Source organism: Miniopterus schreibersii (assembly GCF_964146895.1).
Source record: "Miniopterus schreibersii genome assembly, chromosome: 4".
Classification (NCBI taxonomy): domain Eukaryota; kingdom Metazoa; phylum Chordata; class Mammalia; order Chiroptera; family Miniopteridae; genus Miniopterus; species Miniopterus schreibersii.
Genome location: NC_138105.1, coordinates 66,591,771 through 66,616,717, shown reverse-complemented (window position 1 = coordinate 66,616,717; position 24,947 = coordinate 66,591,771). Strand labels below are relative to the sequence as shown.

Here is a 24,947-nt window from a genome sequence, read left to right as displayed (position 1 = left end):
TCCTGGGGCTGTGAGTCTGGCTAGAGTGAACCAGAGCAGGAAGGCAGGAGGGTAAGGGGGTTGCGCAATTAGGCGCCCCACCCGGACAAAATCAGGGAGTCTTCTCTCGGGTCTCCCTCCCACCTCCGCCCCCATCCCCAGTGCCTCGGGCCGCCCACCAGGCTCCGCCCTCCCTTCCGTGCCGCCGTCAATCCGGGCCGCGTTTTGCGCGGCTCAGGCCGGGCTTGGAGGGGGGGAGAGGCGGCGGACGGGGTGGGGGGCCGAGGTGGCTGCCCGCGAGTCGCAGCGGCCGCCGCGGCGGGCAGAAAAAATGCGGCCGCGGCGCGCCCCCGGCCCGGCTGCCGCGCAGCGCCCCCCCCGGAGCCGACGACAGCGCGCGGGGAGCCAGGGCTGAGCCCCCTCCCCCAGCGCAGCGCCGCGGCCCGGGGGCGGGGGAGCGCGCCCCCAGCCCCCTCCCCACTCGGGATGCCCAGCTGAGCCGGCCGGGCCCGGACAGGTGCGCGCACCGACCCCCCCGCGCCCCCGCCCGCGCCCTCCCGCCCTCGCGCTCCCTCCCGCGCACTCGCGGTGGCCGCGGCTCCGAGGTAAGCGCCCTGGGGCGTCTGCGAGAGGGGGCTGGGGGACGCTGCCCTGGGGGTGTCTGTCGGCACGCAGCTGGGGGGCCCGAATTGTTGGCTAGGGCAGCCGGATCAGGCGCTATCATTGGGGGGCTCCTGAGGACCCCGCCGTTGGGAGGGGGATGGATTTGGAGCCGGGAGGGTGTTTGTGGAGCACCATAGCGGGAGGATCTGTCGGCAAAGAAACTGGGGAGGGGGCTAGATTTTAGAGGGGGCGTCGCTGTCTGGAAGGGTATAATGGGGTCCAGCAGCAACGCCTTGAAGAGGCTGGATTTGGGCCTGGGGTGCCGAATGAGGCTCCGTAAAGGGGGTGTCCAATGGCACCGCAGCTGGGAGGGGGGGCTGGATGTTGTCTGGGGGCCTGTATGTGGAGCTATAATGGGGGTTCTGTCGGCACCGCAGCGGGTGGAGATTTTGTCCAGGGGGGGCGTAGGAGACAATAATGGGGGCTCACGGCTGCGCCGCTGGGGAGCTGGATTTGGGCCCAGGTGGGGGTGTTCAGGGCAGGCTGGGGGCCTGCTGGCAGGGGATGGGGGTTGGTGTTGGGGACCGGGGCCCTGGGGGCTAAGTCGAGGGCCACCCAGGGCTGGGGGTGGTCCCAGCGCGGTGAAGCCCCTCCACCCCACTTCACTGTCAGCCACCGCACCTTGGCCGCCCCTGAGCCCTCTCCAGCCTCCTGCCTGGCCCAGGTCTAGTCCAGGGCCCCAGCCACAGGGGAGGGGCCGCAGTGGGTGGAGAGAGCCGCCCGGATACCCTCGCTGCAGTGGGGACCCCGGGAGGGTTCATGGGGCCCCCAAGAACTGACAAAGGGACAAAGAAAGGGTCTCTCTCCCAGAGTGTCAGGCAGGGTGGGGAGTACCGAGTGTGGCCCCCCCTCTTGGGGGTGCTAATTGGTGGGGGGGGCAGGGGTCACCTGACCCTCTGTCCTGCTCTCTATCTCCTGGCACCTCCATAGAGGGGGTGCCTTAGGGAACCCCTGCCCCTGCTCCTGCCGGGGATATGTAGACACTGGAGCTTAAAGTATTTGGAAGAGTCCTAGAATCCGGGCAATTCACACACTCTCTGCCCCTGTTAGAACCTCTCTGGCTGAGATCTTTGGCATCCTCCCCCTGAGGTTGTCATCTTTGACCCCCAGATCCAAAGGGAGCTGGGGCTTGGGATTTGGGGTCTGGATTTGGATTTAAGGAGGAAGGAGGGGAGACCAATGGCTGGGGCTACAGAAGGGACCCCCACCTTATTTGCAAAATTGCATTTCTTCATGTTTCTCTGGGTTCCCTCAGCTTCTCAAGGGGTTCAAAATCAAAGTTCAGAACCCTGGGACATCCCCTCCTCCATAAGCTCCCCTGCCCTTATCCCCCTTTCCACATCCTAGTAGACGTGGTTTCTTTCAAGGATAAAAATTTCAGATGTATCTGGGCAGTTGCTGAAACTCTATTTTGAGAGAGTACAGGATGTGGGGAGATGGATGGGGGTTTTGGGTGGGGTCAGGACTCACCTGAGGAGGCCCCAAGCTCTACAGGAAGGTGGCTGGGGGTCCGTGGGGCCCATAGGAGACCCCTTGGATACTGGGTAGGTGGCAGCCTGCCAGAAACCTCATTAAACTATAGTGTGCCCACCCTGTACCTGCTCATTCCCAAGAGCAGATTGGGAAACTGAGGCCCAGAGAGGCAGCACAGAGGGTGAAGAGTGAAGCCAGGCCTCTCCACTCCTGGGGCTGCTAGATGGGGTCAGGGGAAAGGTGCCCCCACATGAAACCCAAATGCTTCCCCAAAGGTTACCCTGGGACCCCACTCCTCTGTCCATCCTGGGCTGTGCAGAAATTGGACCTGGAGCTTCCAACACCCCAACCCACTCCAAAAAAAAGGGAAAAGGCAGGAGACTGAGAGGTGTGGCCTTAGACAGGTCTCTAGCACTCTCTGGGCTGTGATTTACCCAGAAGATGCTTTTTGGGTCTAAGGAGTTAAGTGGAGGGAGATGAGGCAGAGAGAGGTCACATAAGAAAGCCCTGGATTTGTAACCTCTCCACTCTCCTCCTACTTCCCCCCTGCCTTCTGCCAGAACTGAGCACCCACAGGTCCTCAGGGTCCTGTCGCCTTCTCTGCTTTGAGGTGAGAAGGTGTCTTTGAGCCAGAGGGAGTATTGAGTCACCTAGGAGGGGCTGTTTTTCCTCTAGGCTTCAGTTTTCATCTCTGTCCACTGGGCAAAGAAGGTGCTGGAGATTTGTGCTGTAGAAGAGTTTGGCATCTGCAGTGGCTGCCCAGGGCTTGTGACAGGAGTTGCTGAGGTTACCTGGACCTGCAAGATAGAAATCAAACTGTCCTTGGAAAGGTGACCCTGACGTCAGCCGGCGGGACAGGGGAGCTGGGTCCCCAGGGGCTGAAGGACATGCTGGTTGCTGCCCGTCTCCTGGGGGAGAGGGTGTCCCTAGCTGAACCTGGGGTGTGGCCCTGTCCTCTGTACCTGGCCCTTTGCCAGGTGATGCTGGGGGCCCAGAGACTCAGCCAGGGTCACGACAGGTGGAAGCAGGGAAGGCCACCTGGAGGAGGGAATGTCAGCACTGGGCTTGAAGGATGAAAAGGATGTTGCCAGGAGAAGAGGGCGACAGGGATGCCAGGTAGAAGGAGCAGCAAGGATAGCCACTGCCTGGTGAGCTGTGGGAGTCCTGAATGGCTGGGCTATTTTAAGGGTGGGACGCAATGAATAATGAGGCCTGAGAGTTAGCAGGGGTCGTGAATGCCAAGCTGAGGAGCGGGCTTTATCCCAAGGGGAATAGGGAGCCATAGAAGGTTTTAGAATAGGAGAGTGAATGGGCAACTTTTCAGGCCTTGAGCAACAGTGAGAATGAGTAGCTACCAGGAGACAGGCTCCTGGAAGCCAAGTTAGCTGCTTGGAGCGGTGGTACCACGGACCACCCATCCTGGGTGGCAGGAAAGTGGGGTTGGACAGCCATCTTTCCCGAACCCTGGAAAAATAATTCTGGCATTTGTTAGGTCCAGGTGACCCTCCAGATTTCTTCTAAATTTCCAGGTACTATGGGTTTTCTGAGCTGGAATATTTAAGATAGCATGATTCTGAAATCCTTCTAAAGGGCTGCAGATTCTCATTTAAAGGGCTGCAGATTCTCAGACTGATTCCTCTAAGACCTAGCAGTGATTGGGGTTGACTGTGGGTAGAGTCTCACTTAGCAGAAATAGAGAAACTGAGGCTCAAGGGAGCCCCCAACAGACACAGGCGAGAGTTCAGTATATGGCCTAAGAGGTCTGGACCTTAGTCACAAAATTATTTTTTATTGTCATGGTCATTCGTCACCTGTCTTTCGGGGAGGTCCAGAAAAAGTGGCAGACATTAGAACACTAAGGAGGTAACTTGGGAGGCCAGTTCTATTCCTTTGGGCAGGGGTATGGGCTCCTCACCAGGCACCCTCAATGACCCTTCACAGTCTGGTCCCAGGGTCCAAATGTGGCTACCCCAGGACCTGCAGGGACGGAGGCTCTGTCTAGTGAGGACTACGTTTCCCAGGATGCACCGTGACCCAGGCTGAGCCTGCATTCCAAGGGCAGACCTAGGAGAGAACTTCCTAAATGCAGGAGTCCAGTAAGGATTTTGGGTTCTCAGGGCAGCCCTTGTCCAAGGCAGATAGGGAGATAAGTCATTCAACAAATGCCCCCAGTGGCCTCCATGTACTGTGTCCCATGCTGCATGACACTGGGATCCTAGAGGGGGAGGTTTTAGCTCTGTTTGACTCTGTTTGGCTCTCAAGGGGGAAAGGAAACAGAGGCAGGCATTGGCCCTCTGCTACAGAGGGTCAGGGCCTGGGCAGAGTGAGCAAATAGGACTGGTGAAAGTGGGCTCTGCCCAGTGGATCAGAGAAGATGCACTTTGGAGGGGCATTGCAGCTAGGGCTATGATGAATGTGTAGGAGTTCACCAGAGGAGACCACACGTTCTCTGCTAGTTTCAGAAGAACCTTTTTCCTTCCCCAGAGTAAGAGTCTGCGCAGTTGAAACAGCCACTCTAAATTATTGCCCTTAGAGGTTGCCTTGGCAGATCAGACTTGCCTAAGTTTGAGCCCACCTCTTCACTCACTCATGCCCCATTCTCTGAGCCTCAGTTTCCCCATCAGTAAAACAGAGATGCTATTCTCTCTCTTAGGGTTCAACATTTCAAAAAGAGGATGCAGGATGCAGGCACATGCCAAGCATAATCCTGTTGTTTTTCTTACTCCAGAAAAAGGAGTTACTTTGAAAAGCAGAAATTGTGGCTTCTGGCCTTTATTTCAATGGGAGCTGAGGGTCTTTGCTCTCATTTGATAAGCTGACAAATATTTTTTAAAAATATGTTTTTATTGATGTTTTAGACAGAGAGGAAGGGAGAGGGATAGTTAGAAACATCAATGATGAGAGTCATTGATCACCTGCCTCCTGCATGCCCCCTACTGGGGATCAAGCCCGCAACCCCGTCATGTGCCCTGACGGAAAATGGAATTGCGATCTCCTGGATCATACATAGGTCAATGCTCAACCACTGAGCCACGCCAGCTGGGAAGTTGACAAATATTTAATGAGCACCTACTATGTGCCAGCAATGACCAAGGCTGACTGGGCCCTGCCCTTGTCAAGCTCACAGCCAGTTGGGGATATGGACACTAACTAGAGAGAGAAAGTAAGTCAAATATAATAAGTGCTCTGAAGACAATAATATTGGATGATGTAGCTGAGAAGGGCAGAGCTGATGGAGTAGAGAGGGTGTTTCTGAGAAGCTGGCATTTGAGCTGAGACTTGGAAGATGAGAAGGAGGCAGTCGTTCAGAGATCTGGAGGAATATTATTCCAGGAAGAGGGAACAGCCTGTTCAAAGGGCCTGGGACAGGAATGTGCCTGGCATGTTGGAGGAAGAGAGGAGGTCCGTGTGGTTGGAGCAGAGTGAGTGAAGGGGAGAGGAGGGGGAGGTGAGGGCAGGGAGGGGATGGGGCAGGGCAGGTTGTACAAGGCCTTGTGAGGGAGGTGGGAGCCCTGAGGGCTGTGGGCAGAGAAGGGTGGAGCCTGACTTGGGTAACCACAGGTGCCTCTGGCTGCTGCTAGGAGGACTACTGTGGGCAGCACTGTGGGTGGGGAGGGATGCTGCACTGGTCCAGTGAGTGATGATGCAGGCTGGCCAGGTTGAGGCATGGGGGGGTAAAGAAATGGGTGGATGGGGTAGATTTTGGACTTGCTGATGGATGGATGTGGGAAGGGACTGAGAACCCCTTTCTCTGGGGGCAGTTAGTGCTATGATTAAGAGTGTGGTGTCTGGACTAGATGACCTGGGTTGAAATTCCAGCTTGGCCATTTCCTAGCTGTGCAACCTTGGACACATCACTTACCTGCTCTGGGCCTCAGTTTTCTCACCTGTAAAATGGGAGAAGAACCCCTCCCAACTACCCCACCAGTATCTTCTCTAAAGCCCCATAGCACAGGGCTTGGAACACAATAGATGTTCCATAAGTGTTTGCTTTTATTTCCCTTTGAATGTCTAATCTCCAGGTTCTGGGGAGAGAAATAAGGCACAGATTGGGTGGCAAATTCCCTGAGGTCACCCAGCAAAACTGGGGGCCCCTCACTGTTTTTCTCCATTGATGCACATTTCTCATGACCCATCCCCCAGTGCCCATGTCACTCTGCCAATGATTCTGCCATTCCTGAGCTGTGACTCACTAGGACTTGTGGTCTGCTCTGACCCCAGGACCTTCCCTTGGGACCTATTTCCCGCTTTTATCTTCTTCAAGTTCATTGGCCAGGTCTTCCGTTCCCAGCAGCACTTGGCATAGCCCTGCTTGCCTCCAGCCCAGCATCTCTCAGTGGTATCCCCCTGCCTTTCTGGCCCTATCCCACTTGGGGATCCCTGTGACCTCCCAGGCAGGGCCTCTGAGAGGGGGAATTCTGGGTGGGGGCTCAGCCTGGAGTAAAGGAGGGCTTCCAGAACCCCAAGTGAGCAGGACTGGGGTCCCCATCATCTGCTCTCAGATGGAGGACACTGAGGGTAGGGACCAGATCTCTTTGTTCTCCCTAAAGTGGAGTCCTGAGAGCCAAACCTGCTTCCCTCTGTCTCCCAAAATGGTGCCAAGAGCAGGGCCTGACTCCGTATTTCCTCCAAACTGGGGCTGAAGGCAGGGCCAACCTGTCCCCAGGCCTGCTCAGCCGCCCCCCCACTTGGGAATCTGTGAGTGCCGAGCCCACCAGCCCCCAGCCCGGATTCCCTAGGAGTCCCCAGTCCTCAGTCCCCTTGGGTGGTCTGTTTCCAGGCCCCCTAATGATTCTCTGGGTATAAATGACACTTTAATTTCCTCAAAATGGTCTCAGCATCAGCAAGAAAGCAGCCCCCTCTTCCCCATTCCTAATTACAAGTTGCTGCTTCCGATTTGCCTCCTGGTGTCCCAATTTCCAAACAGGGATTAAAGTTAATTACCCAGGAGCACCCACTCCCCATCAGGGCTGGGAGTCCCAGGGACCTGCCCATATCTCCCATTCAAGGTCCTGCTTCTGCCACCTGGTCTCCTCTCTGGTTCCCTGAGTGGCCTGGGGACAGGACAGCCTCTCTCTGGGTCTCCACTTGTTTATTCTCAAAATGTTCATTCAGACTGTGTGGCCTCATAGACAGATGGCACATTGTGGGCGCTCAATAAATGTCAGCAAGAGGCAGTATAACCACATGCCTGGGTTCAAATGCTGGCTTTATCCTTCTGTGCTGTGCAACCTTGGCCAAGTAACCTAACCTCTCTGAATCTGTTTTTCCATCTATAAAACAGGGGTGATGATGCTTGTGTGATGGTGCTGGTCTCTGCGTCATCTGGTTGGTGTGGGCAGGAAATGAGTTCATGCATGTGAAGGGCTTGGCCCAATACCTGGCCCACGCATAGTAGAGGCTTCATAAAATCTTCATGTCAATCCCTGCTCTGCTGGGCTGCTGTGGGATGGATATGCTCGGGTACTCTGAGTGCTATCCTCTTCAAAAGAGACCCTCAGCATTAACTGAGTGCTGACTGCATACCCAGCTCTGCCAAGCTCTTGACACACAGTCCTGGTCATGGCTCTACCCCTTGCTGTGTTGGCGCACAGTTGGTTCTCAGGAAATAAATATATCCTTGCAGCTCTTTTATAAGTATGGACTGCTTGTGGGACATTCATTCAGCCAGTGTCTGCTGAGCACCTACTGTGTGCCAGACCCCCTGCTGTCGTGGAGCTGACAGTTTCATACCTCATTCACAGAGGAAGAAGCAAGCCCAGGGAGGGGGAGAATGTAGCCCAAGGCTGCACAGCAGTCAGTAGTTTACTAAGCAGCTATGAGTACCTCATTTACTCCTTGTGATAACCAGGTGGTGCCGGGGATCATGATGGAGAAACGGAGGAGGGTGGAGGACAGGAGGCTGCACTGGCCACCTCCCAGGCTGGGGAGAGATGCTGTAACTGGCGTTGAGAGGGTATCGGGGGTCGAGACGTTTCTCCACAGCCGCCCCACCATGCCCAGGGCCCCAGGAACACCCTCTGGCTGCTCAGCCAAGTTCCTAGACAGCTCCAGAGCCCGGCTAGGCTGCGACGGGGGCGACTGAGGCAGCTGGAGGAGGCAGCTGTAAGCAGAGCCGGTAACTAGACCTGGATGGTGCAGGGGCCTGGCTGCCAGGCAGGTTACTTGATCTCCTCGGGGACGCCAGGCCCCGGAGCTGGGATCCTGGAACGGCTGGGCTGACAGGAGCTCCTTCTATGGAGATGGGCATCTCGCCCCAATCTTTGCCATGGCAGATTGGAGAAATGGGCTCTGAGCCTGACCCGGGGTTACTGAGCTCCTGCCATGATACAGCAGCCCAGAGAGGGCTAGCTGCTGACCCAAGGTCATTCAGCAAGGTCATTTCACATAGAGTGAGCATGTGGGCCAGGCCCTGTTCTAGTGCCCCATTTTACCAAAGGGGAAATGGTCTTGTCTGGAAAAGGGGGGAAATCCCAGGAGTCCTCTCCCGACCTGCTGGGACCTTTTCACTCTTCCTTCAATGGTTCCAGTTACTCACCAACCACTGTGCTCAGCCTTTCACCCAGCACTGGGCTGCTGTTGAACCACCTTTCCAACGTGGCCACTAGGAAATTTAAAACTACACATGTGCGTGCATGGTTTTCTGTTGGACGTTGCTGGTCTACAACATGTCCTTTCAACCCTGGAGCAACATTTAAGGGTTGAACTTATAGTTACCTACAGTTTATCGATGGGGAAACTGAGGCCCAGAGAGGGGAAGTGACTATTGGAGGTCCTGCAGCTGATAGGAGGCAGAGGCAGGATTTGAGCCTAGACTGTGCATTTCGGACTGGGCTGCTAACCTGAGGCTCTTTGGCTGGCACTGTTGTTTGTCCAGCCCTCATTCTGGGCCTCAGTTTCCCCAACCTGCCACCAAGAGTGGGTTAGGCTGAGCAGGGCAGGAGGGTGGGTAGACAGCCTGTCAACGGTTAATTGGGGTCTTTGGAAGCTGACAGCCAGAAAGTCATCAATAGGGGAGTGCAGACAGAAACTTCCCGGGTGTCCAAGTGTGTACACTTGGACACAAAGGCGTGTGCACACACAAGTGTGGACTGCCCACCACTTCTGGGGCACATGCTTGTTCTGTGATTGTATCCATGGATACATGTGAACACACAGACACCATGACATGCAGTGGACTTTGGGGCCTGTGGACATGTGGGGGGGGACCAACCCACCTGCAGACACCCATGCAGTTACGGAGGTGATGGGCAAAGTTGAACCAGGCAAGAGGTCCAATCTGGGTTCAACTGCTTGTGCTGACACTTAGTTCATCCACATACAAGCCATTATTGAGCACCAGTGGTGTACCAGAAACTATGGGGACATATCACTGGCCAAGATACACCCAGGCCTGCCCTCATGGGGCTCACATTCCAAGGGGGCAGAAAGGCTTTGAATGAGCTGTTACATGAGTGATTACTTCATTTGGGGGAATTGGTACATAAGCCAATTCTCTGAATTATTGTGCACTCAGGTCTCTGGAGATAGAGCTAAAATTCAGGCTCTGATTGGGCAGATCTGGGGTAGGGCATGGGACTCTGCATTCTAGTAGCTTTCAAATGAGGTGAGGCTGCTGGTCTGAGGACCATATTTGGAGATGTAAAGGGTGTAAAGGACCCTTTGAGAATGTGACACAAGGTGTGAATGGGGGGGACATGGGGAGGGGTGGGGCTGCTGGAGTCCAGGGTGATGGGGGTGGGGAGGACTCTCTGAGGAGGCAGCATTTCAGCAGAGACCTGAAATAAAGAGGGAGACTTGTGGATATCTGGAAGAAGAGGCTTTCGGGTGTGGGGGAACATCCCGTGCAAAGGCCCTGGGGCAGGACTGTGCCTGGCATGATGGAGGAACGGAAAGGAGGCCTGTGTGGCTGAAGCAGAATGAGCAAAGAGAGAGGGAGGAGATGAGGGCAAAGAGGGGCAGATGAAGGCAGGTCATACGAGGCCTTGTGGGCCACTGGGAGGACTTAGGCTTTTACCCCTAGGAAGGTGGGAGTCCAGGAGGGCTGCGGACAGAAAGCTGGCATAGCCCTGACATAGGTGCTCACACAGGCCCTCTGGTGGCTGATGCAGGGAAAACAGGCTGGGGGAGCAAGGGTGGAAGCCAGGGGATCAGGGCGGAGGGTGCTGCACTGGTCCACGCAGGAGATGACTGGGGCTGACCAGGGATTGGACTGGGAATGGGTGAGAATTCTGGATAAATTTGAAGGCAGAACCCACAAGACTTGCTAGCATTGGATGTGAAGGTGAGAGGGTGAGGCTGGGGGCAGCGGGGGTGTTGATAGGAGTTGGAAAGTGATTCCTGGGTGTGGCCCGAGCCCTCAGCTGCAACAGGCAGGACCAAGGAAGCACCCGTTGGGTGGAGGAACATCAGCTGTCAGTCAGTAGTTCAATTGGATGTATACATTCAGCACCTTCCAGTAAAAATCCTGAGAGGGCTTGTTTTATCTGTTGCTTGTTTTGGAACTTACCAGCTGATCCTAAAATTTATACTGAAGCCCTGGGCTTCAAGAGTAGCCCAGGCACCAGGGCAGGAAGAAGTAGGAAAAATGTTCCAGAAGGAAATTCAAACCTGTGACAAACTAATAGTAATTAAGGCAGTGTAATACCTGGGAAGTCATTCCAGAGACCACTTGGCCATGGGGGGAGATGAAGTGTGGTGGCCTTGAGGAATTTCCATCTCTGCCTCAGCTTCCTCATCTGTACAATGGGATTGCCTGTCACGAGTTGGAGTGATGGTTGAGGGGTCAAGCTGAGAGGCCCAACCACAGCTTGAGCCCTTCTGGATGGGAATTATCGCTTTACCAATTTATGACTGTCCCCCGCCCCCATGGGCATGAATGCATGTCCCAAGGCTGCAGGCAGCAAGCATGTCCCCTCCGCAGGCACACAGACATGTGAGTGTATGGGTGCCCTGCAAGCCATGGGGTGCACATGCTGGCCACACACGTCCCTGCCTGGTGGCAGCTCCCGGTGGCCAGGTGCTGGGGCAGGTGGTGGGGCGGCTTCCCGGCAGGCGGGCGCCGGGCGGCTGCTAGCAGAGGCGCCTCGAGTTTCATGGAGAGAAGCAGATGGTCTTAGGGGAGCTGGGGGAGGTGCTGAGGCCTCTGGTAACCCCGGGTGGGGGGAGGTAAACTGAGGCCAGGTACAGTGGGTTGGCCCTAAAGTAGCCCAGACTCCCCAAAAAAGAGCATGTGGCGTTCAGTTCTGTATTATCGTCAGAATAACTAACCTGAAAAGACACAAAGCATCACCTCACACTCATTAGGGTGGCTGCGATCAAAAAACACGCAATGAGGAGTGATGGGAGGCTGTGGAGCAGTTGGAACACCGCGTACTGTTGGTGGGAAGGTAAAGTGGTGTGGAAACAGTATGGCATTTTCTAAAAAATAAATAAACATAAAGTTACCATGTGACCCAGCAATTTCACTTCCGGGTACATGCCCAAAAGAATAGGAAGCGGAGCCTGCAAGAGGCGGTTGGCGCCCCTGTTCCCAGTAGCACCGTTCAGTTACCAAGAGGTGCAAGCAACGCAGCGCCCATGCGCAGGTGACGGATGGGCACAGGGCGGCCCATCCTCGCACCGGAATATTCAGCCTTAAAAAGGAAGAAATTCTGACATGTGCTACCACATGGATGAACCTTGAGGACATTTTGCTCAGTGACATAAGCCAGATGCAAAAGGACAAATAACGTGTGATTCCACTCACAGGAGGTCCCTAGAGGAGTCAGAGCCATAGAGACAGACAGTAGATGGTGGGAGCCAGGGGCTGGGGGAGAGAGTGGGAGTTAGTGTTTAAATGGCAACAGAGTTTCAGTTTGGGAAGGTGAGCAAGTTCTGGAGATGGATGGTGGTGACGGTTGTACATTGTGAATGGGCTTAATGCCACTGAACAGTACACTTAAAAATGGTTAAGATAGTAAATTTTATGTTATATATATTTTACCACAATGTACAAAAATGTGTTTAAAAAAAAAAAAAAAAGGCACAGAGCAGACAGAGCACCAGAGAGGTCAGGGTTGTCCAGGCTGGTGGTGTAGGGAAGAAGAGTGGGGTAGGCACCAGTGGGGTTAGCAGTAAAGTTGGGGGCTTGAATGCCAGACAGTGGATGGGGCCTAGATCTGGGGTCATTGGGAGCCATGGGAGGCTGCGGAGCAGGGGAGGATCTGGGGAAGGAAACTCTTAAAGAAGGAATGTCACGGCTGTGCACATGTGGGATCCGGATGTCCTCTGAGTCACAAATCCTGGAAGTTCAGGGTCATAGAGAGGAAGCCCTGCTGGTCCCTGCAAGGCCTTCCTGTTTTGGCCCTGAAGACCAGGAAGCAGGCACTCCAGGGCCAAAGTTCCCTCACCACCTCCGCCTCCAGGGGCTCAGAATTTCCTTTGAGGCCTGGGCAGGGCTTGGAAATGTCCCTGCTACTGAGATGTGGAAAGTGAAGCATGGGGCTTGCTGGGACTTCTCAGAAGGACAAGGCTGTGGGTTTCTTATTTGGGGCCTCTGGACTGCACCCCGTTCTGGAAGGGGTATGGACGGCTAGGTTCCAGAGGGTGAGTTCTACAAACACTTCCACCAATCAGATAGTCATTTAGTTGGGGGGGGCCTTCACTCCACATGCCAGGAAGTTTCTTTAAAATTCTTTGAATGGGAGTGGGAAACAGACCCCCTGGAGAAGTAGTGAGGCACCTGTCACAGGGGCACTGGAGCAGAGGACAGAAAGGCTGGTCTCCAGAAGGAAGTCAAACTTACCCGGGGGCCTTTGAGGCCGGAATATTCTGTGATTCTAAAGTACCGCAATTCCCAGATTGTGGTTGATAAAATTCCAAAGGACTTTGAACTTTTTTGAGGCTTTCATTTTAAGATATTTATGTTTTAATTCTACTTTTGAGATTAATTTTTAAAATATCTTTTGAAATGTATCTATTATCATTATTATTATTGTTTATTTAAAATCATTTAATTTTACAAATTAAAATCATTTAATTTAAATATTATTAATTTTTTGTTAGAAAGTTTCCTGAGCTTTCACTAATATGTGGTAAGAACGTTGTTGTGGTAATTAAACAAGTGCTGGTATTATTATTGTTAGTGCCGTGATTGCTGTTATTTCAAATTATCCCAAGGGGGAATTTTTCTGGAGATTGAAGGTCCAGGCCGCTGCGGCTCTTAAGCGCCATCTGGCGGCGGGTGCAGGCCACGCCGCTCACCGCCCTACCCCTCGCCCCGCAGGTGTCACCTCCTGTCGTCCGGACCTCGCCATGCGGACTCCGCGAGTGCCCCCTCCCCGCCTGGCCCTATTGCTCCTGCTGCTGCTCCTGGGGGGCGCCCACGGACTCTTCCCCGAGGAGCCACCGCCGCTCAGCGTGGCCCCCAGGGACTGTGAGTGGGGATCCTGGGGAAGGGGGTGTCCCGAGGAGGGATTGCTCCCCGACTGAGCCTGCTCCCCCTCTTCCCCCGGGACTCACTAGGCCAGGCGCATCCTGTTCTGAATCACCTCCTCTGTTCCCCTCCCCCAGACCTGAACCACTATCCCGTGTTCGTGGGTAGCGGGCCAGGACGCCTGACCCCCGTGGAGGGCGCCGATGACCTCAACATCCAGCGGGTCCTGCGGGTCAACAGGACGCTGTTTATCGGAGACAGGTAGGGGGTCTGTCAACAGAGTGTGGGGAGCAGGTGGAAGCCTTTGGGGGAGTTTTCATGATGGGGCCTATTTGGCTGGAATGTGATTGTGTGATACCTGGGATGGGACTCTTTTTTTTAATCCTTACCCAAGGATATTTTCCATTGGTTTTTAGAGAGAAGAGAGGGAGGGCGGGAGGGGGGATAAAGAGAGAGAGAAACATCGATGTGAGAAAGACACATCAAGCACACATCAAGAGGCTGCCTCCTGCACCCAGCCTCCTGCAACCCAGGTGCATGCCCTTGACCAGGAATTGAACCCTCAACCCTTTGGTGCTCTAATCACTGAGCCACATAGGCCAGGGCTGGGGTGGGACTTTTAAGGGTGCTGAACTCTGGGTGTGGTTGGAGCCCAGTGCCTGCTGTGGTGTGTTAGCAGATGGGACAACTTACTGGGTGCCTACAGAGGGTGCTGAGGAGGTGACATTTGATTTGAAACCTAAATAATGCAGTCAGCCCTGAGGAAATTTGGAGGAGAGGGAGACATCCAGGCAGAGGGCACAGCATGTGCAAATGCCAGGATTGTGCCTGGCCTGTTAGAGGAACAGCAAGGAAGCCCGCGTGGCTGGAGCAGAATGAGTGAGGGGAGAGAGGGAGGAGGTGAGGGGAGGGAGGAGACAGAGGCAGGTCATTTAGGGTCTCCTGGCTTGAGGGGAAGACAGGTTTTTACCTGGAGGGAGGTGGGAGCCCTGCAGAGCTGTAGGTAAAGGGAGGGAACCTAATTTTGGTGGTCGCAGTCACCCTCCGGTGGCTTCTTTGGGAAGAATAGACTGTGGGTGGGGGCAAGTTGTGGGGGACTGAGCTGGTCCAGGTGGGAGATGATAATAGGGCTGGAATAAGGTGGTGACCATGGAGAGGGTGAGAAGTAGGTGAGTTCTCAATAGACATTAAAGGCAGAGGAGACAGTGTTAGCTGATGAGTTGGATGTGGGAGGGGAGGATGTGAGGGTGACTTCCAAGCTGTGGTCTGCACCCCCAGAAGGACAGAGATGGACAGAGGAAAGTGAGAGGTGGAAGACAGAGGAAGGGGGGTAGCAAGTTTAAGGGAACAGTCAGGCTCAGAATGGCCACATTGGATGTGAAATGTCTGTGAGCGCTCCCCGTGGTGATGTGGAGGGGCAGCTGGCCCCCAAATCTGGAGCTCAGAGGAGGCCCAAGCTGGAGACAGGACTGTGGGTGTTGTTATGAGGGTATAGTCAGTATTAGAGTGGACCAGGCTGCTCAGCAGGGGTGTGGTTGGGGGAGGGAAAAGGCCAGAGAGAGTCTGAAAGGTAGGAGGGAAGCCTGGTGAGTTTGGGGGCCCATGTGAGAACTGAGTTCCCAGGAGGAGGGGGGACCTGTAAGGGTCAGACATGGTGGAGGGGGGGACAGAGAAGTGACTGCTCTACCTCATATCAGTTGGCCAATGGGCTTGGCCAGGGCAGGTTTCTGTGACATGAGGGGTGGGGGAAGCCTGGGGTAGACTGAGAGCTGCTGGGTGGGGCACCTGCTGTAAAGGAGTCAGACAGTTCATCATGTTTTGTGTAGCCCGCAGGCCATCAGGTATGTAAGCCTGAGGTGGCCTGTTGAAGCACATGGGTGTGCTAAAACGTGTGAGTCTTTTTAGACACGAGACTTGTTAGGGCACATGCAAGCATGTGAGGGCATGTTCAGTACTGGAGTTGCTCATGGCAGAGGCATTGTCATGCCCTTGCATGTTCCATGTGGGACACCACATCTGCCACCAGGAGGATGGAACGTGGAGAGGGTAGAGGCCCCCAATCTCACTAACTGCACCTCTCCCTCAGGGACAACCTGTACCGGGTAGAGCTGGAGCCCCCCACTTCCACGGAGCTTCGGTACCAGAGGGTGAGGATGGGGTGCAGGTGGGAGGGGAAGGGACAGCCCTTGGGGCTCTCACCAGAGGAAGCTGACATTGCCCTGAGGAGCAAGGTGGATTCGGGCCTACCCAGTGGGGGTTCCTAGGGCTGTTGGGTACCCCTTACCCCTCACCAGCTCCCTGTGCCCTCAGAAGCTGACCTGGCGCTCCAACCCCAGCGACATCAACGTGTGTCGGATGAAGGGCAAGCAGGAGGTGAGAGGGCCCTGGTCATGCCCCCAATCAGCCTGGTCACACCCAAGGCAAAATCCTCCTCTCCCTTCATCCCAGGCCTGGATCCTGGTGTTGTCATGGCTACGCCCAGAGCCTGGCCATGACCCCAAAATGTCCTCAGTCATGGCCACTTCCTTAGGCCAAGTCTTGCCATAGCTTCACCCCTTCAATGGCCGCTGATAGAAAGTAGATATTTCTGTCCTTGCCCTTCCCTTAATCATAGCCATGCCCCTATCCGGCCCTATTTTAGCTGTGACCATGTCCCTAATGTGGTCCTAGATCTAGACTCGCCCACATCCCTGCCCCTCTTGGTAAGTCCTCATCAGTCCTGGCTCCCCTCCACCCTAGCCGCTCCCTATTAAGGCCCACAGACCTGACTGCGCCCCTACACATGACCACGCCCACTTTGGCTTCTCTGTTCCCTCCCCCCCCAGGGCGAGTGTCGAAACTTTGTAAAGGTGCTGCTACTTCGGGACGAATCCACCCTCTTTGTGTGCGGTTCCAATGCTTTCAATCCTGTGTGCGCCAACTACAGTGTGAGTCTCTACCCTTCAAAGTCCTGGTGGCCCAGGCCCAACTTCCTGACCTTTGCTCACCTGCCTTCCACTAGCCGTGCCCTTTCCCCAGCCCACATAACCTCCTACAGGAAGCCTTACTGGATATGTCCTCCTCGCCTCCTCACCCAGAGCTCAAGAGACTTCCAAAGGAGGCCTCTATGAGGGTCAGGGAAGCCCTAGTTATTTTACCTATGATCCAGTAACAGGATTAGCTAGAACTGACTCCTAGACCCATTTAGAGATCAACAAACTGAGCCCCAGAGAGGTTAAGTGAGTGGTCAAGTCACTCAGCATCCAAGATAGAGACAGGATTCCCCTTGGAGGGGGTATGGGGAAGCCAGGGGGCTGCCAGGCGTAGCCAGGGGCTCTGTCACTCAAGCCCTGTCCCCCTGCAGATAGACACACTACAGCCCCTCGGAGACAACATCAGTGGCATGGCCCGCTGCCCATATGACCCCAAACACGCCAATGTCGCCCTCTTCTCTGGTGAGTGTCCCCCCAACTCTGACCACATGATGGGGCCCCAGCCTCAAGCAAGGCATGGCATTTTCCACTCTTGGAGTTGGGGTCATTTAAAAGGTGACTGGGAGACTGTCTGTCCAGCTGTGAAATAGGCAGAATCTCAGCCTGGGGTTGGGGCTCAGTGGGAGTTGGGGTTCATCTGGGCTCAGGGCCTCAGCAGGGTTGGGGCTCAGCCTGAGCTCGGGGCTTAGATGTGGTCAGGGCTCAGCCTAGAGACAGGATAACTTGGGCTCAGTGAGGTAGACTGAGTCTTGGAAGATCAAGTATTGACCCACACAGCCTCTGGCCTCTATGATCCAATCTCTCACCTGCTTTCCCCCATCACTCCCATCCAGAAGGAATGCTCTTCACAGCCACGGTTACCGACTTCCTAGCCATTGATGCCGTCATTTACCGCAGTCTTGGAGACCGACCCACTCTGCGCACCGTGAAACACGACTCCAAGTGGTTTAAAGGTGGGATGGACATTCATCAAACTCCCCCCCTCCACCCCACCAGAATAACAGTCCCAGAGGAGACAGGAAGGGGGCGCCCATCTCATCTTTGGAACCAACTGGCCTCTTTAAAGACAAAGCTAGAGGAAAGATTAGCCCTGGCCGGGTAGCTCAGTTGGTTAGAGCATTGTCCCAATATGTCAAGGTTACGGGTTCAATCCCAGTTCAGAGACCATCCAAGTATCAACCAATGAGTGGCTTGGAAGCCCAAAATGGAACTACAAGAGAGGTATAGCAGGAGCTCAGCTCTTTAGCACATGAGGGAGGAAGGTGACAAAAATAGTAGATGTTGCTATTTGTGGAGGGTAGACACCGTGATTTAGGGCTCTGACACTCACCACTTCCCTCAAAACCCCAGAACTTTGAGTCTGTTTTCTTTTGTCTGGGTAATCAACTGATTTCCACCCTTCACCACAAAAGCAGCCACCCAGGCTGACGTGTTCCCAGCTCTAGATGCACCCTTTCTCAAGTCAGGGCAGGGCTCTGACCCCTCCTCTCCCGTAGAGCCCTACTTTGTGCATGCCGTGGAGTGGGGCGGCCACATCTACTTCTTCTTCCGGGAGATCGCAATGGAGTTTAACTACCTGGAGAAGGTAAAGCGCCATTTCCCCTCCCAGAGAGGCCCAGGTGGTGGGGTGTGGAGTTGAGAGGCATCCATCCATCCACACATCCATCCACCCACCCACCCACCCACCCATCCATCGTCTCATTCATTATCCATCATCTCCTTCAGATCAGTCCACCCACCCATCCATCCACTCAGCCATCCACCATTCCTCCAGCCCTCTCCCTACCCATCCATTGCAGCAGCCACACAGTTAAGTGCTCAGACTGCCATTTACCACTGGTGTGACCTTGTGCCGGTCACTTCCCTTTCTCTGTGCCTCAGTTTCTCCATCTATATAATGGGAATATCAGTAGGCCCTCCTTGGTAGAGTTTTGGGAGGAGAGTAAGAGATGATGAGAATAAAGCACCAGATTCATAGTAAACAATCTGTAAGTATAAATGTTGATGGTCACGATTGCCACATTGCTGTGATCCTCACTGTCATTCCCACATTTCCACTGGGGAGTCTGGTGCCCAGACAGGTAGAGTGACTGGCTGGGACACCACAGTGAGCCAGGGCGAGGCTCCTCCATCCCAGCCTGGGTGGTGGGCAGTGTGGCCTTTGGTGGGCTCAGGTGCCATCTGTCCACTGTTACACCAGGTGGTGGTGTCCCGCGTGGCCCGGGTGTGCAAGAATGATGTGGGAGGCTCCCCTCGCGTCCTGGAGAAGCAGTGGACGTCCTTCCTGAAGGCGCGGCTCAACTGCTCCGTGCCTGGGGACTCCCACTTCTACTTTAATGTGCTGCAGGCTGTGACTGGTGTGGTCAGCCTGGGGGGCCGGCCCATAGTCCTTGCCATTTTCTCCACCCCCAGCAACAGGTCAGTAGGATGTTGATGGGAGTGAGCTGGGGGCACCAGGTGGGCATGAATGGAGAGGTCCCACATTCACTCATTGCCTATTCCCCGGTTCCTAGGCTGGGCGAGATTGGACCCCCAAGAGGCCTTGACCCCAGGCCACAGTAGAACAAAGCCACACTGACCCTCCAAGGCCCTTTGGTCAGAACTAGGCAGATGGGAGACATCAATACCCACTGCTTTTGAAGGAGAGGCTCAGAAAGGACTACCTGGAGGAAGGGACATTGAAACTAGGCTTCAGTGGGTGTGAGATGGAGGAAAAGGGAAGAGCATTCCCAGTTGGAGGAACAGTATGTGCAAAGCTGTGAGGCTGCAATGAACTTGGAATGTTTAAACAATAGGGAGGAGCCCATGTGGCTAGAATGGAGGGAGCAAAGGGGAAAGTGGACAGTCTGAGGGCAAGGAGGTGACAGACTGCAGGGAGGAGCCTGGATTTTATCCTGGAAGCACTCATGAGCCGTAGGAGAGTGAGGAACAGAAGAAGGAAGGGTTGTAAGGGGGCAAGAGTGGTGTCTGGGAGACTGAACATTCAGACAAGAGACAGTGGAGGCCAGGAACGAGTGGTTGCGGAAGAGCTGAAATATGATCCCATCTGAGCACTGTTCAGGAGGCAGAGTGACTGGATGGGGCAGGTGGGTGACACCACTGGCCCAGGGGACTGAACATCTGACAGCTCCGGAGGACAAGGACTCCTCCACACAGTTGCCTGAGGCAGTGCCTCCCACCAGGCTCACAGCTCCCTTTCACCTGACCTCCCCAGCATCCCCGGCTCTGCTGTCTGCGCCTTTGACATGACACAGGTGGCTGCCGTGTTTGAGGGCCGCTTCCGCGAGCAGAAGTCCCCTGAGTCCATCTGGACGCCTGTGCCGGAGGATCAGGTGCCTCGGCCCCGGTGAGAGCCCCCTCCATCCTGAGACAGGTGCCTGGGTGGGTCCTGTCCCCACAACCGAAGTCTGGGGACTCCCAGGCAGTTATTTAGCTGTTACCAAATTCAACCACACCTATTACACAGATGAGGGAAACTGAGGCCCTTGGGGCAGGGCAGTGGGTCCCACGGGGAATCAGCTCCTATATAGGGGCCCCCAAACTGCCCTGACCCCCTCATCTGCACCCAGGCCTGGGTGCTGTGCAGCTCCCGGCATGCAGTACAACGCCTCTAGCGCCTTCCCTGATGAGATCCTCAGCTTTGTCAAGACCCACCCCCTGATGGACGAGGCAGTGCCCTCGCTGGGCCATGCGCCCTGGATAGTACGGACTCTGACACGGTCAGTCCCCACATGTGGCTGGGGTCTAGTGGGGCAGAGGGTGAAAACGAAAGCCCAGGATAGGGTGGTGGGTGGGGAAGGAGGACGGGGCTGACTGTGGACACAGGGGAGGGTGGAGAGAACGAGAGCAGTGTTCTGGAGACGGTATGTGGCTCTGAGGACTGACCAGAGACACACAGAGAGAGACACAGAGGGGCAGGGACAGAGATAGGGAGATAGAGACGGAGAGAGGGAGACAGGGACAAAGACAGAGGGAGACAGACACAGAGAGAGGGAGACAGAGAGATAGTGAGAGGGAGAGAGACTCACAGAGAGGGAGACAGAGAGACACAGAAAGAGGGAAATTCAGGGAGAGAGAGACAGGCCCAAGTGGGAGCCGAGTTTGGGGGGTGTTTTGGAGGAGGGTGATGTATGCTCACGTAACCACGCCTGGGCCCACCTTGCTTGGTGCGGGTGGTGTGTCTGTGCCTGCCCAGTGAGGGTGGGACTGAAGGGGCTGTGGTGCCAGACTGACTCCTCTTGCCCTGGCCACAGGCACCAGCTGACTCGAGTGGCTGTGGATGTGGGCGCTGGCCCCTGGGGCAACCAGACTGTCGTCTTCCTGGGCTCCGAGGCGGGCACCATCCTCAAGTTCCTCGTCTGGCCCAACGCCAGCACCTTGGGCACCTCTGGGCCCAGTGTCTTCCTTGAGGAGTTTGAGACCTACCGGCCAGACAGGTGGGGTCTGGCAGAGGCCGGGAGGTAGGGCCAGTGAGCAGGGAGATGGGACACAACCCCTGAGTCTTACTAATCTGCTCACCCCAGGTGTGGACAGTCAGGTGGCAGTGAGACAGTGCAGCGGCTGCTGAGCCTGGAGTTGGATGTGGCCTCAGGAGGCCTGCTGGCGGCCTTCCCCCGTTGTGTGGTCCGCGTGCCCGTGGCCCGCTGCCAGCAGTACTCAGGGTGCATGAAGTGAGTGCCCCCGGGCCCGCTGCTGGGGGCGTGTGGGGGCATTAAGGGGAGATGACCATGGGAAGAGGGGAAGAGCTGATTTTCAGTTTAGGGCCCAACAGCATCCTGACTTGTTGAAAGATGAGTGGGGCAGAGGGCACAGCACATGCAAAGACCCTGGAACCAGACCATGTCTGGGGCTTTAGAGGAGGCTCTAAACAGTGAGGAGGCTCATGTGGCTGGAGAGGAGTCACTGAAGGAGGTGAGGGCAAGGAGAGGATGGGGGCAGGTCATGCAGGGCCTTGTGGGCCATGGGGAGCACTTAGGCTTTTACCCCAAGGGAGGTGTGGGCAGAGGAGGAATGGGACCTGAGTCACATTTTTTTTTTTTTTTCTGAATGACATTTTTAAGAGCAGCAGTAGCAGAAGCTGGGGACCAGGGAGGTGGCTGTTTCCCTACCTCTAGAATGGGTGGAAAATCAGATGCAAAGTCCTGGCCCCCCCTGAGCTCTGTGTGAGCCCTGCACACTGAGAAGCCCCGCCCACACCCATCATCATGGCAATAGTGACGCCACTGCACAGAGCCAAGGCACACGCTCTGGGGCAAGCTGGTGGGCTCCAATCCTGGCTCTGCTGCTCCGGTTTAAGTGAACTTTCCTGAGCCTCAGTTTTCTTATCTGTAAAATGGAGAATGAATAGCCCCCACTGCAGAGATTTGTGGCCAGGGCTCCCGAGCTGATAGTAGAGGCATCGTGCAGGAGACTGTGGCTGATGGACCTGCTGGGTCCCTTGTCTGCTCTAGGAACTGCATTGGCAGTCAGGACCCCTACTGCGGGTGGGCTCCTGATGGTTCCTGTATCTTCCTCAGCCCTGGCACCAGGTACGAGGGAGGGGGCAGATGAGGGGAGGGTGTCGGACCCACCTGATGACCAGGGCTCCCCCTCCCCCCCTCGGGCTCTGTGAGAGGGGCTTCTGCTGACTGTGTCTGTCTTGCCCCCATTAGGGCCACCTTTGAGCAGGACGTGTCCGGGGCTAGCACCTCAGGCTTAGGGGACTGCACAGGTAAGTGGGGGAAAGGGAGGAGGCCTGGGAACCCTCCCTTGGGGTCCTCATGCCATTTGCGGCCCATGTCCAGATGGGGGGGCTACCTTTGGAAGGGCAGGGGGTCCCACTTCCAGGTAAGGAGGTAGGTGAGGGTCAGAGAGGTCAGGGGACAGACAGATGTATGGACAGGCTTTGAAAGGGACAGAAAGAGCATGAGAGGCAGACGGATGCTGGAGACAGATGCCAAGAAACAAACGGATGAACGGGCTTTAAAGTGACAGAGACATCCTAGGACAAACAGGTGAACAGGCTTTGAGAGGACAGACAGACAGACCCCAGAGAAACAGACAGGCTTTGGAAGGGATAAAGAGACATCACAAGGAGCCAGGCAGACAGATGGGCAGACCGCCCGAGGAGCCGGAGGCGCGGGCGCCGGGTCCGGCCGGCCCCCTCACACGGCCCCCTTGGCCAGGGCTCCTGCGGGCCAGCCTCTCGGAGGAGCGCGCCGGGCTGGTGTCGGTGAACCTGCTGGTGACGTCGTCGGTGGCGGCTTTCGTGGTGGGCGCCGTGGTGTCGGGCTTCAGCGTGGGCTGGTACGTGGGCCTCCGCGAGCGGCGCGAGCTGGCCCGCCGCAAGGACAAGGAGGCCATCCTGGCGCACGGGGGCAGCGAGGCCGTGCTGAGCGTGAGCCGGCTGGGCGAGCGCCGGGCAGGGGGCCCCGGGGGCCGCGGGGGGGCGGGGGGGGCTGGGGGACCCCCTGAGGCCCTGCTGGCCCCCTTAATGCAGAACGGGTGGACCAAGGCCACGCTGCTGCAGGGCGGCCCCCACGACCTGGACTCGGGGCTGCTGCCCACACCCGAGCAGACGCCGCTGCCCCAGAAGCGCCTGCCCGCCCCACACCCCCACGCCCTGGGCCCGCGCGCCTGGGAGCACAGCCACCCCCTGCTCCCCGCCTCCGCCTCCTCCTCCCTGCTGCTGCTGGCCCCCGCCCGGGCCCCCGAGCAGCCCCCCGCCCCCGGCCGGGCCTCCCACGGGGACTTCCCTCTCACGCCCCACGCCAGCCCAGACCGCCGGCGGGTGGTGTCAGCGCCCACGGGCCCCTTGGACCCAAACGCAGCGCCCGACGGCCTCCCGCGGCCCTGGAGCCCACCGCCCACGGGCAGCCTCCGGAGGCCGGGACCCCAGGCCACAGCGGCCGCCCCCCTGCGCCGCACGCACACGTTCAACAGCGGCGAGGGCCGGCCGGGTGACCATCGCCGTGGCCGCCACCCCCGGCCCAGCACGGACTTGGCCCACCTCCTCTCCTACGGTGGGACAGACAGGACTGCGCCCCCAGTGCCCTAGGCTGGGGCCCCGGACGCCTCGGCTGTGCCAGCCACGGGAAGAGGAGCGAGAGATCCGGCCCGACTCCGAGTGGGTGCTCCAGACCCCACCCCAGTGCGCAGGGGGGGGCCTCCGCCACGAGGAAGCACAACGGCCTGGCCCCCACCCTGATCGGGGCCGCGGGACATGAGGCGGTTTGGGGGGTGGCGGGAGGACGTGCTATGGATTTGAGGTTGACCTTCTGTGCGTGGGTTTGGGTTTGTTTCCAATTTGCGGTTTTTTTTGCAGTTTTCTACCCAATTGCACAACTCCGTTCTCGGGGTGGCGGCCCAGGGCTTGGAGGTGGCGGGATGAGGAGGGGGCCACAGCTGCAGACCCAAGTGCCCCCCCCAGGTCCCTCCTTCACCTAGGCTCCTGGCGTGTGTGAGTGTGTGTGTGTGTGCATGCCATGTTCGTGTGCAAGGGGCCAGGAAGGGGAGGGAAGTGTGCGTGTGTATGCCCACGAGGCCTGCTGCCGGTGTGTGCGTGGGGATGGGCACTCATGCAGGGTGTGTGTCTGTGTGTGAGTGCAGCGGCTCCAGCGGCCTGGGCGTTGGCTGAGCCAACACAGGGGCTTCCAGAAGGCCAGGGGGGCCTCCACGGTGCCGGTTAGGAATTTGAGGGGAGACAGAGAGGGGGTTTCAGGGAGAGGGGCCTGCCCATAAGTCACACTGGCAGCAGCTGTGTAAAAGCCCCGGGGGCAGCAAAGGTGGGTGGGCCCCCCTGTAAATATGGCCCCAGGGTGGTCAGAGGGTCCCACGTCACCTGTCCCCTTGTGACCTCCCCTTTGACCTCCAGCTGACCATGCATGCCAGCTGAGTGGCCAGCTGAGACCTGGACCCTCTCTGGGATTTGCCTCCCCAACCCCCTCCACATCAATAAAACTGTTTACAACCACCGGCCCCCAAGGCTCTGGGTCTGCTCTGTCTCCCAGGGGTGGGACCTGGGCAGTGGCATTGCCCTGCACAGTTGGGAGCACCTATAATACTCACGGCTGGGTCACAGCAGCCAACAGAACTCTGGGGCACTGATTGTGGGAATATGGAGAGTCGAGGGGTTCCCTGTCTTCATATGGATGGGGGCCAGTTTCTGATCGGTCCTTCAGCAAATATTTATTGTGCACCTACTATGTGCCAGGCACTGTGTTGGAACAAAGACCCCTGTCCTCATGAGCTCACAGCCTAGTGGGGAGACTGACCACATACAAGCAAACTAGGACTTGATTTGAGGTAGTGATATGAGTAATGGCATAAAAGCCAGATAATGTGCTAGGTAGAGGTGACTGTGTGGGGGGGAGAACGGGTGGTTAAGGAAGGCCTGCTGGGGGTAACATTTGAGCTGAGACAGGTGAGAAGGGACAGCCCTGGGGAGATGTGCAGATAGAGCTTCC

At 56.5% G+C, this 24,947-nt stretch overlaps 1 protein-coding gene across 2 annotated transcripts; it reads left to right on the top strand.

Moving 5' to 3' along the window:
* The first annotated feature begins 528 nt into the window (after nt 1–528).
* On the top strand, nt 529–24,454 carry SEMA6B (semaphorin 6B). Of its 2 annotated transcripts, none has more exons than XM_081134154.1 (17): nt 529–584; nt 13,382–13,531; nt 13,669–13,792; nt 15,618–15,678; nt 15,842–15,904; nt 16,357–16,458; nt 16,875–16,965; nt 17,337–17,456; nt 18,000–18,088; nt 18,704–18,921; nt 19,718–19,849; nt 20,073–20,222; nt 20,757–20,939; nt 21,027–21,173; nt 21,954–22,031; nt 22,155–22,213; nt 22,668–24,454. In XM_081134154.1, the coding sequence occupies exons 2-17, from the start codon at nt 13,411–13,413 to the stop codon at nt 23,537–23,539; spliced, it is 2,610 nt and encodes an 869-aa protein (XP_080990280.1). In that variant the 5' UTR covers nt 529–584; nt 13,382–13,410; the 3' UTR covers nt 23,540–24,454. The 2 variants fall into 2 exon arrangements, with proteins under 2 accessions (XP_080990280.1, XP_080990279.1); XM_081134153.1 differs by lacking the exon at nt 529–584 and adding an exon at nt 12,560–12,702.
* The last annotated feature ends 493 nt before the right edge of the window (nt 24,455–24,947 follow it).